Source organism: Cryptotermes secundus, unplaced genomic scaffold, assembly GCF_002891405.2.
Source record: "Cryptotermes secundus unplaced genomic scaffold, Csec_1.0 scaffold615, whole genome shotgun sequence".
NCBI classification, from domain to species: domain Eukaryota; kingdom Metazoa; phylum Arthropoda; class Insecta; order Blattodea; family Kalotermitidae; genus Cryptotermes; species Cryptotermes secundus.
The window spans coordinates 342,399-361,955 of NW_019720173.1; the positions used below are offsets into that span (position 1 = coordinate 342,399).

A 19,557-nucleotide genomic window follows, 5' to 3' on the forward strand; every position below is an offset into this window, starting at 1 on the left:
TTGCACAGGTAAATGTAAAGGAATGACCCTGCTGTCGGATTGACAGTAGAGCTTGGCTGACTACTCATACTCACTAATAGGTCTACGGGAGCCACGCCGTGTCCAGATCGGTTGTGGAGGCCCTCGACTCTCTGTGCAATAGGATTAACGCGGCTGGAGCTTGAAACTGCTTCCTCTGGTTAGTATAGACATTGCGAATTTGATATCCTTATCTCAAAAGAGCTTTGTAGGCCCCATTATGTTTCGGTTCTTAATCGAAGGGTAAAATATTGTCGCGTGTTTGCGAGGCAACGCGACAAGAAATTGTGTGGGTTCTCGGATTTGGACGAATACCTTTATTGGACAGTCACTTTACACTCACGCTGACAGTTGTTCTCCGCTTATAACGACCTTTAGACGTTTCTTCTCCAATGTTACAACACTTCTGTTCTAGTCAGATAAGAACTCTTTCCTGCTAAAGTCGAATACAAACTCTGCTGGTCTCCAAATCCAAGTCACATTGCAACTGGCGTTCAGTCAGTCAGTAAGTCTTGGTGTCGAGCCCCGTCTGGGACTCATGACCAAATATTTATTACTGTTGAACGTTACGGTTTTGTTTTTGTGGGGCATTCTCTGACGAGAGGACGGGTCTGTCTTTTTACATGCAACTGGCCCTTGCCAGCGCAGTCTTTCTTGGGTCCGAGACCCTTGGGACTCGCGACCGTATTTTACTGTCTCAGATTTGAGTCTTCCCTTTTCGTCGCCTCCTACGACTCGCAGGGTCTCGGTGGAGGTATTCGACCCCGACTCCACAAGGGTGCTGCTGGTCTCCTGATGACGTAGAACTGTTGTAAATTGCCCTCGGACTAAATAGGGAATATCTTGTCGAAGGGTTAATTCTGCCCGCTTTAACGCAAAGAACGCGGGAATACGTGTCTGCCTCAAAGAATTCGTGTGCAACGGTGGAGACTCCACTGTTAGACTTTCATTTCCGGGGCAACGATTTCCTAGGCTTCGTTGCCTAGAAATTGCTAGCCGTTGTATAGCAATGGATGCGTTCTGATTCCAAATATTCCAGCCCTAGGCGGCACAGCACAATATTGATATTGATAATCTTGCACTTATTTGAACCCCGGAAATTTTAGAACATCCCATCGCATCTATGATGGTTATGACTGTACCATGATTTTAAGGGAATTAAATTTAGGTTTAGCATGAAAACACTGGATTCCTATTTTTAAATCAAATGCTACAGTTCTTTTTCTAGCAGAGTCAAAATTGAAATTTTTGCATCAATTTTATTCCAGCGTTCCACACACAAAGGCTTATTAAAATTTCATCCATATTTTCAGGTTAAAAAAGCAAACGACAGGCAGACAACCCTAGCAAAGCACTCACGTAGATAATAATTACATATATATTACATGAGAATATGAAGCAAGACCAATAGACTCTCTGAAGGAGCACCGTGTTCATCACAAACATGCACCCCGGAACCCAAAACCTGACGTTATTTCCTTCCCTGTCGAATTCTGCACAGCCAGGACTGCATGTTTCCTACGAAGCAATGACCAGGGTAGAAGTTAGGTTCTTGTACGGGTAATTCACGTTGCTAAATTTGATGGTTTTGATGTTTCTTGGTCATTTAAATGTAAAGTACTATTATTATAAGACGCAAAAGCATATAATCTTACAAACAGGACACTATGTAATAAGCATTCATTAATCCATCCATCAAAGGATCTACAGCGCTTTTTGGGGCCCTGGCCCCTACTTCAGTTTCATAATATTCTTTTACGCGGTCGGCAGGACTCCTTGGACTGGTGATCAGCCCGTTTCAAGGCCGATATCTACACACAGGACAACACAAACACAGATATTCATGTATTGAGTGGGATTCGAACCCACAATTCCAGCGTTCCAGCGAGCGAAGAGAATTCATGCATTAGACTACGCGGTCACAGTGATCAGCGAATAATGAGAAAAATATTTAGAATTTTAAGACACATCTCTGTGTACTTAAATATTAAAAATTTCATATATGGACGTGACGATCACAGTGCCCGGGTTGTCTAAACATGAAATATCTTTCCTCGTCCGAAAACTTGGATCGTGGGTTTGAATCCCACTCGAGGCATGATGTCTGCCCGTGTTTCTTCTGTATTTGTGCTGTTCTGTGGAGGTGGCGACCTTGCGTCAGAGCTGCAACCCCGCCCAAAGAGTTCTGCCGCCTCTCGATAAGATCTACAGTACCAGTTTAATTGTTATTGTAGAAGAAGAAGAAGATTTTAGGGATATGATGGCTTGAGGAGGGTTTGTAGATAAGCAGACAGAATAAGTGAAGGATAATTAAAGAAATATTTTGCAATGAGGCACTGCTATGAAGAAAAAATTACAGCCATTCAGCATCATAGGATGGTATAAGGAATGAAAAAATGTCGCTGTATCGTTCGTGATCTACACTTTCAAAGAGACATGACGGCTTGCTTTTGAGCAGTACGATGGATTATAAACTTCGGTAAAATTAGTCAGTACACTTCTTGCAAGAAAGTGTGGCCACTGCAGCCGGAGGCCATGACCTTGTGAGACGTGTACTGAGACGGGAGAGAGTGACTGAACACCACCGGAAAAGGTCCAGTGGTGATACTAGAGTCAAGGTGACAACACATCTAGACACACTGAATTCGGTTGCTGACACTCGGCAGTCTAATACAGAGTTGACTTAAGTCCTGCAATGGCAATGGGGCTCGGAATTTCAGAATTTAGAGCGGACACAAGAGACCTGTATCACACTGGTAAGCGCGGAGTACTTTCACTCAATTACATGCATTCGGTGGCCCATGTAAATGTGTAGAAGTAGACAGAAGTGGCTGAGTGGAATTTTCCATCGTCCGGAATCTTAGATATTAGAGGGCACGACGTTTCGGAAACTTGATCTGTGAGAAAGGAAGACACTTACTCAGTTGGGCCCCATAGGAAGAGCTAAGCTCTTTCTAAGGGGCCCTACTGAGTTTCCGAAACGTCGTGTCCTCTATTACCTAAAATTCTGGACGATGGAGAAAGTCCAAAATCCCAGTAATTCTGTGTGTCATCCACCGTCGTCAGAACCCTTTAGAATTTATGAATAATTCTTTTCATATTCATACGTGAAGGTTCTGTTATTTCGACAGATATTTGAATCTTATTCCAGAACTCCCTTCTTTCAGCATTGCATTAGCTAGAACGGTGTCATTCTGTGGCCGAAATCTCCCGCCGTCTTAGTTAGTTGATCAGTCCATTCCTTCCATAACTTTTATTTAATTTTATCTTGATATTCAGAAGAAGCATTTTTGAACATTACATAATTGACTGAGATTAAGGAGTTTGGATATTTGTTGCAGTTAATTGGAGAAGTTGGAAAGAGCAATGTTATCAGAATATGCTTATTCTGATGATTAGTCAACAATTTATCATATCTCCATTTCTGAACAGGAGCCGGGATAATGCAGTCGTTATAGCGACTGGCTACGAGATGGACGACAGAAGGGCCGGAGATCGAGTCCCTGTACAGTCAAGAATTTTCTCTTCTCCACGTCGTTCAGATCGACTTTGTGGTCCACCCAACTTCCTATCCAATGGGTAATGTGGTCTCTTCCCCCGCGGTAAAGCGACAGGAGCCTGAAGCTGACCACTCACCTCCAACTAATGCTAAGGTCAAGACAATGTGGACCTATACATCCATTCCCCCATACGTCTCCATGGCGTAGTACTTCATTGGTTAAGCACAGGGACAACTTTTCCTTTACCTTTTAACCTTTTCTGGAATTTTATCAAAAATTAATTGCACATATGCGATGACATGCAAGTTGGTGACGAGCACTCAGTACCTGCCTGCACAGAACTTTATAATCGCACTTTCTGTTGAGCTAAGGGAGTCGTATAATTTAACTGAGATGCTGCATCCAAGGTTAGACAATGAAGTCTGCTGAGCTCTTGTAGCTCTTGTAGCTCGAGTTGACAGCTCAGCTCTAGGCCAAGGATTGTAAGAAAGGGGCACAGCAGGGAGGAAATTAACTATTGAAACCACAGATGAGGGCCCTTGTTCGGTCGCATTGTTTCTCTTTACTTTCCGCAATATCCGGTCCCTTTCAGGCTGGTTGCTTACTAAGGACGAGCACTGCAAGGGATGGTACAAATCACTTTACAGAATTACTCAGTTTTTGTTTAATAGTAATTTTCCGAGAACGCAAAGAGAGAGATGTTTATAGCATCGTCAAATTCCTATGCCTTTGTGTGTGTCTGTCTATATGTCTCACTTATGACCTAAGGACCTTTATGGCTGCCGCATTTTAGAGACGTCCTCCAAAATTCCGTATCCATCTATCCCATGCCATTTAAAGCATGCAGGATTTTACTGTATTTGTCTCATCCCATACTACTCCGGGATTTATATGACCGACTATGGGGAGGAAGATTGAGACGTTTTGTACGCCACGTTCAGGCCAGAACTGCGTATCGTCGCAGTATAAGTATCACGGATAGTTACTCTCCTAGACAGATTTCGTAAAGCGCAATTTCTTAATACGAATCGCTGATTCCCATAAGCGCAGTGTTATTTTTGGGCTTGCTCGTTTCTAGCAACAAGCAAATAACTCCCCCAAAAAAGCTAAGATACCAATATTATTGCCTGGAGACATTGTAATCCCACTAAAGTGCCTATGCAAATTTTGTACAACATATATACTTATTGTAAATAACAAAGATTTTGCTCACGGCACAGCAGCCGTGAGCAAACCCTGGACGATATAAAGAACCTCCACATCAAGATAACCAGGTGGCACAATATCTGTCCCATATAAGGGAGACGATGGGAGGACGAACACGAGCCTGCATGGTTTACGAATTTTAATTATTGACAATCTAAAAAACTTTTAATTAGCATCAAGGAATTTTATACAATTTTTTTAAAACTTACATTCCCAGGAAACTGCTGTGTTTGTGAAATGTTCTATTCTGTGTACTGTGTGCTGTAACATATAAGTGTACGTACTTTGCGTGTAAACAAATTATGTGATAGTGGTTTCCTATTTGTAGTGATGTTTACCCTCTGAAGATGGTCCACAGAGACCGAAACATGTAAGGGTGTTAAGTTTTTATGTAGTAAAAAACTTAGAGGTCACATTGGACGGAGTGATTTATAATTTGTAACAAAGATTTGTTTTCTTGCCTGCACCTCTTTTCATCTTGGTTTGATTCCAGAGAATTTCCGGTGATTGAAGAAATTATGACGATTTCAATTCTAAAGAAATTTCGCATGAAAGAGTGCGTTATGATAAGTCAAGCCGAATCTATCCGTTTCGTTGTAAACGTTCTTACGAGCGAAATTCCGTAATACGATTCTTCGTGAAGTGGGGACTCCCTGTACCTGGGAATATTTCCCTGAGAGTAAGTTTTCGAAGCGTGAGGCCAACCACTCATATTAATCTAGTGCTGAAGCGATGAATGCATGGAGAGTTTACGCACGAGAACAGCTTTTGAGTAAAGTAGGCATATATATATATATATATATATATCGTAACTCGGAACTCGCGAATTTGCGTCCGTCTGTCCCCATCTCTTTTTTAATCTGAAGTTATATTTAGTCACTTTCTTTCAAAATCTTGTCCATTGTTGTGCGCTTTCTGCTGTATGGGGGCAGGGCTCTTATAAAGAATTTAATTATTCCCTTGGTAAAGTTAGAGACTAGAATTCCCTCCGTAAAACACGCAAATTACGAGTTTAGTGGCATCATCTTATTTATCGATAATTACGATCTGCAAATGTTGTAGTTTCCTTTAATCTTTGTTTCTTTCTTATCAGCATTGTATATAAACTGAATTTCTATATCTGGTCAAGGGTAGCTGTGAACATGTATTTGCCCTATCTTGTTATTTCCACCCTCAACTTTAACCGTCTTCTTCAGTTTCTTCTTTATCATCATCATCATCTATCTATCTATTTTGCCTTCTTCTTCTTCCCTCCTGATTGTTTTCAATCTCTTCAAATGTTCCTTTTTCATTGTTTTCGTCATCATAATCTTAAATTTGTCTTCGCTTCATTTGTTCGTATGTTGAAGCTTGTGATTTGTGTTCGGCAAAAACAGGTTTTCGTCTCAGTGAGTGGGAGAGTGTGTAACTTCAAATAGACCATGATTGCTTCCTTTCCATTTCAGTGTACATAGCGAACCTCAGAGTTCATCTAGCGCAGTAAAACCTACAAAACCGACACACTCTCGCAGAAATACAATTTCTCTCCAAGATCTTAGACAGACTTTCCTTCTGTTTCGTCTGGGACTCGGACCCAGTGTGCCGAACCGTATGATACTGCAGCGTTTACCGGTACATTGGAATGTCCATTCTCTTGATATCATCTTCACTCGAAACTGCTGTATTCCGTGTCTTGAAATTTCGTTAGTTGTATTGCCCTAACGTGGAACTCTAATAGCAGTTCTGGGGCAGTAGTTTTGTGCTACCTCTACGAAATAAGCGCATAATGTCTGTACGTCTTTTTGTGCTTATGTTGTATCTCCGAAACTAGTAAACGGAATTCTGATCCGTTCGTGTCGTCCAGTTAAAGGCTATTTAAAAATAACGAGCGGCAGACAAAAAACATATTAGAATTAAAAATGCCTCAATACTCTTTCGGTTGTAATTGTAAAGGTGCATTTCATTTATTCATGACTCAAAGTCAACATTTGTAGAAGAGATGTTTACCTGAACTCCTAATTAAACGAGAAGCTGTCATTAAAAATTAAGTTCAGTGGAAGTTACCTATGCCGCTCTCTTGCAACATACCGACACATCACATCATAAGATTCACGTAAATACGGAGTCAAAACATTCAGCAAAACAATTCCTAAAATTACGTAACGTAAATTAATCTTAACCGGTCACGATACCAAGTGATCTAAGGCATTCTCTGTCTTCGCTCGCTCGGAAGCCGGGATCGTGTGTTCGAATCCCACTCAGGGCTTGGACCTTTGGTGTATGCGGGTGTATGTGTACAGGTAAAAGCCTTGCGACGAGCTTATCACCCGCACAAGAACTCATAGTGAATGTCTAAGATCTAGTAAACCAAAGTGAAACGGAGATTTTCATGAAGGTAGGCCAAGGCCCAAATTGGGGCTGTAACGTCAAGAGAAAAAATTAAACTTGTAGGATTATTTGACAATAACAGTATGATAGACATATACGAGTATTATAACCAGTTGCATTAAAAATTTTCAGGTGCTCAGAAGAAGTACGAAGATTTAAACTGAACACTTAAGAAAATTGATTATTAATATCAATTAATATCAAAGAAGCTTGGTTTATGTGGCATCAGCAATACCTGTATGAGGTATACGCAGTTAATAAGATCGCTCTATGGAAAAAGTGTTCACACCTACGAAAGTAATAAAGCTAAAATATATATGCATAGAAATATACGTCCATTTCTTTGTATCAGGAATATTCTTAAATATAAAAAACATATATTCTTACTCTGCAGTCTGCAACATTATGAAGTGCCTTGGACCATAATAACTGGAGTGGCATGTAATAAGCCCAGCACGGCAGTAGCACAGTTTAGATTGGCTTGAAAGGATTCTGACGATGGTGTATACTGTACTTCTTTTGGACTTCACCCATCGTCCGGTATATAAAAAAGACAAAAAACCACAACGTTTCGGAGACTGGATCTGTCTCCGTCTTCAGGTGTATAGGGAAGGTTTAACCTACTCAGTTGGGCCCCTTAGAAAGAGCTATTCTCAATCACTGGACAAACCTTGATCTGGTGGCACGATTCTTTATCCATGCAGATCAGGCATGCTTTATCCAGTTTTTACTTTCGTTTTTAACTGAATTCATGGAATATAACCCATACTTCTGTTTCTTTACATTGTTGACAAGTGCATGTTTGGCACAAATTTTCTATCATGTTTTTACTGCGATTTTATTCTTTCCTCCCACTGACGGAACCGGTTGTCGGTTGTTCATAGGTTGTTTCTACAGATCAAGGTTTGTCCAGTGATTGAGAATAGCTCTTTCTAAGGGGCCCAACTGAGTAGGTTAAACCTTCCCTATACACCTGAAGACGGAGACAGATCCAGTCTCCGAAACGTTGTGGTTTTTTGTCTTTTTTTTATATACCGGACGATGGGTGAAGTCCAAAATAAGCCAAAAGAAGTACAGTTTAGATTGCAATAAGGATAAATTCTTATTGTCGTTGTAAGGAGACCGTCAAATTCTTCAGTTTTCTAAGATCGATAAGTGACACAGGCAAGCTAATCCGGGACAAAATCATCAGAAATCACTGCGCACATCTAAGATCCTTGTCTGGCAGAGGAGTCTTTACGTAAAATTGACAGCTGATCACGCAATTACATTATATTCCCTTATATTTAAAACGTTCTCTACACAGTGCATGAACTTTTTACTTCATGTCTAATTGGCGACAAAATTAATTATTTATCCTTTCACTTTCGGCGTTCACATGAAACGGAAATTGGGCAGTTGCTCTGTGGGCCGTATCTTCCTTCCGATATTACTGGAATATGAAGTAGTGTATTGGGCCATCATGTGTTGTGTCACTAATTAACAGGTTTAGTGGTTTCGTCAACACAATGTCCTATATAATTAATTGGTAACTTACAACCATTTGTTTTGATGCATATTTCGGTCTCGTCGGCACCAATCAGGCTAATTCTACATATTCATTATCCACGTAGCTTCTGCTCCTAGAAGTTTGTCAGCGCATGCGTTAATAGTTATTGCATGAACTATATTTTTGTATTTGTTTCGTTTTTGTAGCCTTTCGTCGCTTGCTTATGCTTATAGATGTTTTCATGTTAAAATTAGGATTTATGTGAAATGTTTTTCATGAATAGTTACTTAAAATGCAATATACTACGCCGAGGAGTGTTGATCGGTATTGGCGTAGTGAATTATTGTGTTCATACATTGGTGTGTGATCGAAATTTTATATACAAATTCTTTGATGCATCTACTGTAGTGAATTTTAATGTGTATTAGCAATGGCGCTATAATTATTCATATAATTATTCATATTCATATTCTTCTAGACCGATAAATTCAATTGCATTCCGACCCACAAATCTAATCACTATCACGTGACAATATTGTCATTTGTATTAGTGACTATTAGACGGGGTTTGGATTGGTGATTCGATTTATTGGATGTTCACCAGTCGTAACTACAAATACGTAGTTATAACATCCTCAAGATTACTGTAATTATAACATATATAAAGTCGCAAACTGTCTCTGCTCAGGCAGACTTCCACTTCATCTTGAACTACGAACTACCCGTGGCTATGTCCTAGCGGCAACTGACTTTCAACTGCTTCGGTTATTTTGAGGATCTCATTATATAACCGCGGCAAGGACCACACACAAAACACAGTTCTACTGTTACGCTACTCAGACGATACAGAAACACAAGTCGCTTCATCACCACCCAGCCAGCTCATTGGCGCGCTGACTGCTGCCTAGCAACGCACTATAATACTCATCCACTGAAAAATATTTTTCACTATTGCGCGTTGGTATTTGTTTACTGAGCCGTTGCCTAGCAATGCTTTCAGCAAATCCGTTACAATATATTTCTGTTTTATGAAAATTTTTAATGTTATGCTTTATGTTGTACAATTCACAAAGAAGGAATAACATATAATAAATACGTGTATAGGTGCGAACACCAATATAACACAATATACACTATACAACTTAACAATCTAAAGACTTACATGCTACAATCTACACCCTAAGCAGCAACCCACAAGGAACACTCTAAACACCTAGAGAATGTAGTTAAACCAAACAAATAAGAAATGATGAACATAGAAGAATTACGTAGAAAATTTTGATCAGTCACCAATATGTGAACACAATAATTCACAAAGATAACACCGATTTACAATCTACGACTTCGTACAATATATTTAAGCTAGTATCCATGAAAAACATCTGGGATACCCAAAAATATGTTGTGGTTTTTACATATAGACATTTTAACTACATGAAAAAAAAGTCACAACAAAACAGCTCATACAGTTTATATAAACCATAAATAATTATTAACAAATAATTTAACCACGTGAAAAAATGTCACAGCAACAAAACAGCTCATACAAATTATATAAACATAAACAATTATTAACACATAATTTAACTACGTGAAAAATATCACAACAACAAAATAGCTCATATAAATTATATAAACCACAAACAATTATTAACAAATAATTTAACTATGTGAAAAACTGTTACAAGAACAAAACTGCTCATACAAATTATATAAACCATAAATAATTATTGACAAATTCATCCGTATTATAGACGTTAGTCAATGTATATTAACAATATTCAAGTTGTTAGTAAACATAAAATTTCCATGATGAAGTCCATCTATCCCCAAATATAAACAAAATAAATGGACGTATAAATTAATTAATTATATAGTAACTTGTGTTGGCTGAACCTCCACACCTACTAATGATTACTGATTTTAGGTTAAGAAATTGGACGTAACAAATTAAAGTAACCTCTTAAGAATTGTTTTGTTTATCTGCAAGAATTAATTTGCATTGTAATAGGTACTTTCAAAACACATAGAAGAAGCATGAACATCTTTGCTTATATTTGTTGAATTCTCATACCAAAGACCGAAAACTGAAACAGCTATTTCTTTACGCCATTGACTGATGACTAATGCGAATAATCAGTCAGTATAGACATCACTTGAACGCAACAAGAAGAGGAAATCAAGAAGTGCCACGTTCCTGGGATAAAATATACTACTATTATCCAACGAAGCACCGAGATTTATATTCTGCCGGGCCTTAGTACTCTCTGACAACTAAACAAATATGAACATCGTGTTCCAAACAAAACAAGATACGTGTACCAGTTAATTAAGTCCATTAAGTAAAGTGACTCGTAAAATGAGGAACATTAAACCACGTCGAGTTGGAAACAGCATTTTGGGTGCTGTTACTATAGGACAGCTGAACATCTGAAGGTAAAAAACAAACTCCGTGTCTTGTAGTCCGCAAGGGAACTATACCGACCGAGAGCCCGCCGCTTGTCGGCAAAGTTAGTGCCAGCTTTTTGTGGATAGATGTAATCGCGTGGTCAGGGCAACGGATCCCCACGGCCGTTAATCTCGGTTTTCTAGACCGAAACCGCTATTTCCTTGAAATATCTCCTCGGTTATCCTCACGAGGCTGAGTGGACTCCCGTTCCAGACCTACTACTTATCAGAAAATATGGTAGTGCTGGGAATCGATCCCGGGACCTCTGGATTTTTTGCCAGGAACTTTGACCACTAGACCACAGAGACGGTATGAGCATCTGGATATGATATCCGTGAGCAGCTTTGGAACTGGAAATGCTGTGTTCGTAACTGAAATTTAAGAAATCCCTAAGGCACGAACGCAGAAAATCGCGGTCAGCACTGTCTTACTTCCTAGTAGTCTGATAGCTCATCAGTCACTGAATTTAATTCAGACACACTCCATGCGGTAGAGTGTGCTGCAAGATAAGTAGGCTTAGAGTCTCCCAGAGAGCCTTCTCTCTGGGTTTGTCGAAAGAAAGACGTGCGGAAACTACGAGGGCCTTGACATATCTCAGTGTCACTTTAATCAGGTATACTGTATTGCACTGCGTAAGTAATGAAGTCAGATATGAAATCTGCTACCGGCTCCAGCTGCTCAGCTAACACGGATGGCCTTCTCAGATTTGATTTTCAATTCCCCTGTGAAGCAATTAACTAGCTTATTGATTCCATCCCTTCGGAAATCCCTGAATGTATTACGGAAGCATGTCAGCCTGGCTGGAATCAAAATTGGCCACATACCTTGCAAGTTAATTTTACAATGACGAAATTGTCGAGCGTCTTCAGTCACTTCCTTATGTGATTGTAAGGTCCTGGGTTCGGCGACGGAATCATGCCGGAACGTTCGTAGCTTCTACTCCTATAAGAGAATTTAATTTTGTTAACCTGACTGTTCAGTGACAGTAAGAAAGTCATAAGGTCCCCTCCTCTACTGTGTTCATTGCTCTATAATTTATACTGTCGTGTTAGCTAGTTTAAATAAGGTGTCGTGATTTGAGGCAATGACTTGACGATGTGACTGATATGGCCAGAACAATTGCAATAAATTACATTCTAAATTACAATATTACCCTCCACCTACAGCAGAATTTCGAGACATGCTAGAGTGATTGTTCTCAAAATCTCAGTTGTGACATACCTAATGGAAACCGAAACAAATATTACGGCAACATCAGCATTACAAACAAATAACAAAAGGGGGCCAACAGACCAATATTCCCCAAAGTCAGATTCGCGATCATCTAAGAAGTGTAATTTTTGAGGGCCATAAAAATGTAGGCAGATAACGAATAGGCTCAATATTGTCACGTGTATGAGTGACTATAGATGGAGTTTGGATTAGTAATTGGATTTGTTGAACACTTACAGAAGGTAACTGCAAGTAACTACAGCGCTCTCGCTAATTCACACATTCTGCAGTTCACTACGGCACATACTATATCTTCTCAGCCTGCTATGTCTTCACCAGTCGTTGCCTGCTAACGGATGCCAACAAAGTCCTCTGCTTCCATGCTCATGTTCTTACCGGCTGATCACTGTCCCACAATTAACTCATAGTCAAAGTCAAAGTTACACTGCGACTGGCATTCAGTCAGTAAGTCTTGGTGTCGAGCCCCATCTGAGGCTTATGACTACTGTTTGACATTTGCGGTCTTGTTTTTGTGGGGCGCCCTCTCTGATGAGAGGACGGGCCTAACATTTGTGCATGCTGCTAACCCTTGTCAAAGCAGTCTTTCTTGGGTCTGAGTCCCTTGGGACTCGCGATCATATTTTACTGTCTCATATTTGAGACTTCCCATTTCGTAGCCTCCTACGACTCGCAGGGTGACGGTGGTTGTATTCGAACACGCCTCCGCACGGGTTGTTAACTCATACTAACAACTAACTGCTTATAACTTCTCAGCAAGACCGCACACAAAACACCGTTCCTCTGTTGCTGCATCCATTGTTGGGCTCACGTCTGTTTGGATGCCCACGTGATAACGACTCAGCCATTGCCTATCAGTGGCCGTTGTTTACAGAGCCTTTACTTAGCAACAACTTTTGTATAACTTTTTATCTCGTGGTTTTGCCTAACAACAAATCTATATACCACAATAAATTTCAATCTTAAACGGTCATAATAAATTACAAATACCATATAATAGTGTATTTCATACACAATATTAAGGTAAAATGGTAAACATGTCCCTATGCTTAACTAATTGAACACTACGTCATGAAGGCGTATAGGGGGAGTGGATGCATAAATCCACATTTTTTTTTTTACCTCAGCATTAGCCGGAGGTGATTTAGGTTACGTCAGGAATAATAATTCGAAACATATCATTCACATTCTAAGAAGTTGTATGGGTTTTGGGTCCAAATATGTTTATTCCTATGGAAAGGAATCTCAGACTAGGTGAGTTTAGGCACAATGGATTAGATGAGAGAAGATTTCGAAGAAAATTTTAATACTATTGCCATATTTCCGGAAATGTATTATTAAGTATGTACAAACACATACGATTTCAAAATGTCTTGGCACAGACATTTCGTGACACACTGTTATGAAAACATCCCACTTTAATCTTTAAAATATTTCTCATTTGCAGCCCTTCACCCGCCTTAGATCTGGAACCGCCTTGCCTCCTAGAACACCTCTTTGTCATACGTGTTGAGCGGTAAGCTTAACTCGCTTGTAGCGGGCACTAGTCGCTTCATACAGAGCAAGTTACTCAATAGCAGCACAGGAATTAAGCGGCGTAGGACAGAATTACAGACTGAAACATTTTCAATCAAATAAAGCACATTTGTAGTTTTTCTCCGCAAGTAAGGGACACATCAGCTGTTGGTCTATGCCGATGATGTGACTCTACTAGGTGATAATATAGATGATATAAAGAAAAATACACACGTTAATTGACGATAGTGAGAAGGTTGATCCAGAAGTACAAACAGAGAACAATAGGTATATATTGCTGTCTCGTCACCAAAACGAAGGGCAAAATCATGATATGAAGATAGGTAACAAGTGTTTTGAAAATGGGACACAGTTCAAGTATCTGGAAACGACTATAATAAATCAAAACCTGATTCAGGAGGAAATTAAGAGGAGATTGAATTCGGGTAATGCTTACTACCATTCAGTCTAGAACCTTTTGTCTTCTCGCCTGCCCAAAGACATAAAAATTATAATTTTGCTCGTGGTTCTGTGTGATTGTGAAACTTGGCCTCTGTCATTAAGGGAGGGACATAGACTGAGGGTGTTTGAGAACAGGATGTTGAGAAGAATATTTGGACCAAAGAGAGATGAAATGACAGGAGGTTGGAGAAGACTGCATAATGAGGAGCCTCATAATTTGTACTTTTCTCAAAGTATAATTAGAATGATCTAGTCAGAGAGGATGAGATTGGAAGATCATATAGCACAAATATGAAGAGGAGGAATGCATATAGAATATCGGTGGGAAAGGCAGAAAGAAAGAGGCCACTGGGAAGACCAAAGCGTAGGTGGATAAACAATAATAAAATAGATCTTAGAGGGATAGAATGGTATTGTATGGATTGGAGTGATCTGACTCAAAATAGGGACCAGTGGATTGCTCTTGTGAACACAGTAATGAACCTTCGGGTTCCATAAAATACTAGGAAGTTCTTGAGTCGTTGCGCAATTGGCCGCTTCTCAAGAAGGGCTCAGCTCCATGAGTGAGAGAGTATGAGGCGTATATTCAATTTGAATTATTACTGAATTTGAAATGCTGTGTGTTCTTCTGTAACACCTAAGAAAGCCTTCAGATGATCGATAAAATTGGATGAATTGTTATAGAATCAAATTTATTTTTATATTGCATTCACTGTAATGGAAGTTCCTAGGAGTGAAATTCATGGAACAGAATGGGAAAGATTAGGGAGAGTTGTTGCCGTGAAACCAGGCTGATGTTTTGCAACCCTAGATGTAGTGCCGCCTCAGAGCTACTTGAAATTTAGTGCCTTACCCAGAGTAAACATTTGAAATCTTATACATACAAATGTATTCCTAATAGAAACGCCATCCTTTGTTTATATTACAGACAGGGTTGAGTCTTATAGCAGTGCAATGAGACTGCCGTCGACATCAGTAAATTAGAGTTGTCGCCTTGACTAACAAGATAATTACGGCTTGGGGTATTGTTCGAAACTTTGCCCAGTCAGCCGTCAGCGCTCCTTCTTTGCATGTTCTGCTGTTATTCATTGCAGAGTTCGAATTGTAGCTCCTCAGGGTATACTGAAATATTCTGAATATTATACCAACTTAACAAAATGAAATAACTTCTCTTATATAGAACTAATTATATTTTGCATGAATATCATTGTATTGTATCATAAATTATATTATATTCAAGCATTCAGAACTTTCTAATTCGAAAAGATTAACTGAAAATAACGAAAAAAATTGAGAAATTTCTGCTAGGTCTGCTAGACTTTTTAACTATATTGATTCGACTGTAGAGTTCAAGATCGTTGAAAGAAGTGGAATAATAAATTGTTAATTAGGAGAGTACAAGAAAATATAATGACTATATATATTTTTTCCTTGGCGCTACAGCCCCAGTGGGCCTAGGCCTACCTCCATGAACTTCTCCGGAATATATGGTTACCTGTCTGAAAATATTATCCCATCATTCACCTGGAAAGAGTATGTAGGAAACCAGGAGAACCTATGCCAGGACAACCGTTATCTGCGAGATTCAAATCGGCTGCCTCCATAGCACAAGCATAGATACGGCCACAAAACCAACTCGTTGTATATCACAAATGATGCTGTGACATTTCAGAGTCAATCACGGCTAGAGCAAGACTATAATATCAGATCCGAGCCAGCTGAACCCAATCGTCGCATGGGTCATATGAATCCTGATATTTGTTGCTCTTTGTACGAGTGTATAAAACAAAAACTATACCATCAGGTCCGGGCCAGCTGAATCCAATCGTCGCTTGGTTCATGTCAATCCCGAGATATGTTGCTCTTTGTACGAGTGTACTGTACCATCAGATCCGAGCCAGCTGAATCCATTCTTCGCTTGGATCATGTATATCATGAGATTTGTTTCTCTTTGTACGAGTAGAAAATGGCTTCTGGGTAATATTCTTGTCTCCAGGACTGATCGAGTTCTTTTTTCAAATGAAAAAATTTCTGATTATTATTCTGAAGATACCTGCTTCAAATCTCGGCCCGGATCAGGACATGGACTATAGTGGGTTTCGTGGTTTTCCCCACTATCTTCAGGCAAATACCGGATTATTATATTAAGTTAGGTTACCAGAGCTTCCTTCCATACTCTCTCCGATTTCTTATTTATTAGAGTAATTATGTAGTCAGGCGGTCACGGTCTAAGGCATGAAACTTCTTCGCTCTCTTGGAAGCCGGGATCGAGGGTTCGAATCCCACACAAGGCATGGATGTTTGATGTGTGTATGTGTTTAATCTGCGTTTGTGTTGACCTGTGTTTAGGTAGAGGTTTTGAGACGAGCTGATCGCCCATCCAAGGAGTGCTACCGTCTGCAAAAAGGATCAATGAAACTGAGAAATCAGCCTTATGCTCCAAAGTGGGAGCGAGAGGAAAGAAAAAAATATGTAATCAATCAACCTTGTACAGTCTAAGCTACTGATAGCGTCACCGTATAAGCCATAAACATAAGTGTAAAAATAAAACGAAATGTAATCCCACGAAGACACAGAACAGGAAAACCGGCATATATATTTTTTGCATATATTTGACAGTGAAAAGCAATTTATTGGAAGTTAGAAAGTTAATTGTTGTGTTCTACATATATGCCATTAAACTGCACTGAAAAATAAAACTTCACGATTTACTCTAAATACACGAAGAATTGGCACTGAAACAAGTGGTTCTCAGAGTTTGTAGCGTTTGCTTTCTGCAGCCTAGATAAACGCTCTTGAGGATGGGGAACCTTGAGCCTTCATTCATTTTCTAGCAGAGTACACAATGTTTCTAATATTGTCTGTGGAAAGCTTAACGTGGCTTTTTTACAGACGACTTGTAGGAGGCTTAGGAAGGACTTTGCGAGAAACGCTGTAAGCATATTATTCTGTTCTACTCTACCTTAGGAAAAGCCAGGCAAATCAACCTAGCGAAGCCACTGGTGCAAAGTGCCGGGTTCGGAGGTGGGACGTGGGGGAGGAAGTTGAAAGGGGCTGCGGATACATTGCCCCTGGAGGTTTCTTCTCCCCATTTCCTAGTAATGTTATAATGGGGTCTTTAAGCAGGAACATTTTGCTTACGCTGAGTTGCTCCCACAGCCCGTTAGCTTGTTATTGCAGGACTCTCCTGTCCGCTTCGCATATTAGGTTACTCTCCGGGGCTGTGTAGGGCTTGCGCTCCTGTGTGTCATTTCAGTATTCATCCTCATAACCTACTCGAAAGTTGCAATGAAATAGATTATTCATCTGTGTTGTCCAGTGGCCTGCATTCTCATAGCATTTCATCCATGATGGACTTGTAGAGTTTTAGCCCTTCCAATAAAATGCATGAGATACCTTGTTCAAAAGCACTGAACCTTATATTAGGTTTATGTGATGTTTGAGAACGGGGAACAAATTGGTAAGCCATTTTCCAGCTGTTAAAATTAAATATTCGTAGATTTTCCACACTTGAAGTGTATTTTATGAAGAAAATATATTAGGAGAGTGCCCATTAAATGAAACCCAGCTTGGTAAGTGTTTATTGTCTTCCACTTAGACCATGTCATCCTTTAACATAGTGTGACATGTTTGCTTTCAAGGTTAACCTGATGGGGACTTGTCAGCATTTATCACGGGCTATAGCCGCGCCCACATAGGTGAAGATTCTTTTTGTGTTCTTCCGAGCGTTGAAACAGATTAGTCTGGTAGGTTGGTATCAGCGATTCGATACAACATATTATGTTCATCTTCAGGATACCTATTTGTCGGAGGAACAATATTGTAATATACATAGCTAGGCAACGGCTCGGTAAACACCTTTCCAAGGTAACGCATACAGAAATGTTTCCGTTACAACGGATAGGAAAAGGCTGTTTACAAGACAAGGAACTGGTCAAAGCACAGTAACGGTTAGGGACTCAAAAACTCTACTGTCGAAGGCGATCTCCATACAGATTGACCAGAACCTACCCAGGGAGAACTGACCTACAGAAGGCAGAACACGACAGAAGACTTGAGTGTTGTTTGATCTGTCTTATAAGAATCTCGCCCGTTCTCCAAAGTGACCTCTATATCTCGGTCGCTTCCATTGCTTCCTCCACTTGATCCTATCCAGGGTGTGGTGACGCATCCGCCTTCTATAGCACGTAGGCATATCAGTGACCAGGAGATGCATGAGTGTCTACAGAGGGACTGCTGACATTCTACTACAGACAGCGGCATTCACTCAAATATGTAGGAAAACATTGGTCACTCTGTTTAACCCACAGACTGTTTTTATTGCTAGTGAGGTGGGACTAAGTCCCTTGTACTGCGGCCACTTTCGGCCTATTTTACCAGAAGTGTGGACTAGAATCGCCTCTCATCTTTTCTGACAAGAGATTTGAACTACAAAAAGTACCTAAAAATTATGGACGCAGTCTTGCTTAATCATGTATTAGCTTGATTCAGCACGCAGCTGCTCACCTATGTTCCTCACAGAGATGTCAGTTATCCGATGTTCACATTCCCTGTGGTCAGAGCCATGTTTCAAGAGATATATCTGGTTTCAGGAACTTGCCCAAGGGACGGTTTTTAGCCTGCGTTCTCGACGCCAGCAAGACACCTACCTGTCCCTGGAGCTCGCTGGCCCCGACAGCGTGAAGCTCATTCACGCAGGCCCAAACGGCACACAGACCGTGGACATCCCAGCGGCCCTAGGGGACGGTGACTGGCACCAGCTGGCTGTAGGGTAAGTTGTCTCGACTTGAGAAAGTTTTTTTTTTTCCTGAATTTTCAAATTGTGGGAAGAAATTATGTTGAGTATTTTATTGCAAATGCTGCAACTTGTGTGGTGAATTCTCAGGATACATTACTGTCCACAGTATGCACTAGCATGGATTACAAACATACTAATCTTGACAGACATAAATACAATGATACACAGTGTCGCGAAGTTTGTAGTTTTTAGGCCGGTAACAAAATGAAGGTTCGTCCAGCTTTTAAAATCGTGTCACCAAACTTTATTTTTGTATGTATGTTTACATTCCCCGCGTCAAGGATTTATTAATTAAAGTGAACAGACGGAAAATAAATTATATAATTCTCCCAGACCCCGTGTTATTACTTCACTTTTTTTTTAAGTAACATACGTTTCAGTCGTCTGTTATGATCTCAAATTTAAAGATCCTGTACTAAGTTGTGCTATTGTCGCTTCCACATCAGAAATACTCAATAAAAAATACAAAGTTGGGTAGTTTCTAGTGATATAACATGCATAAGAAGTTTCGTGAAAATCAGTG

At 40.0% G+C, this 19,557-nt stretch overlaps 1 protein-coding gene across 1 annotated transcript in view; it reads left to right on the top strand.

Annotated features, from left to right (window-relative positions):
• Positions 1–19,557, top strand: part of LOC111867762 — a gene marked incomplete at its 5' end in the record, with an annotated part of 371,575 nt that overhangs the window by 253,619 nt on the left and 98,399 nt on the right. The window contains one exon of the mRNA XM_023857906.1: positions 18,829–19,007. Coding sequence (XP_023713674.1) covers positions 18,829–19,007 — 179 coding nt within the window. The remainder of the gene's footprint in view (positions 1–18,828; positions 19,008–19,557) is intronic.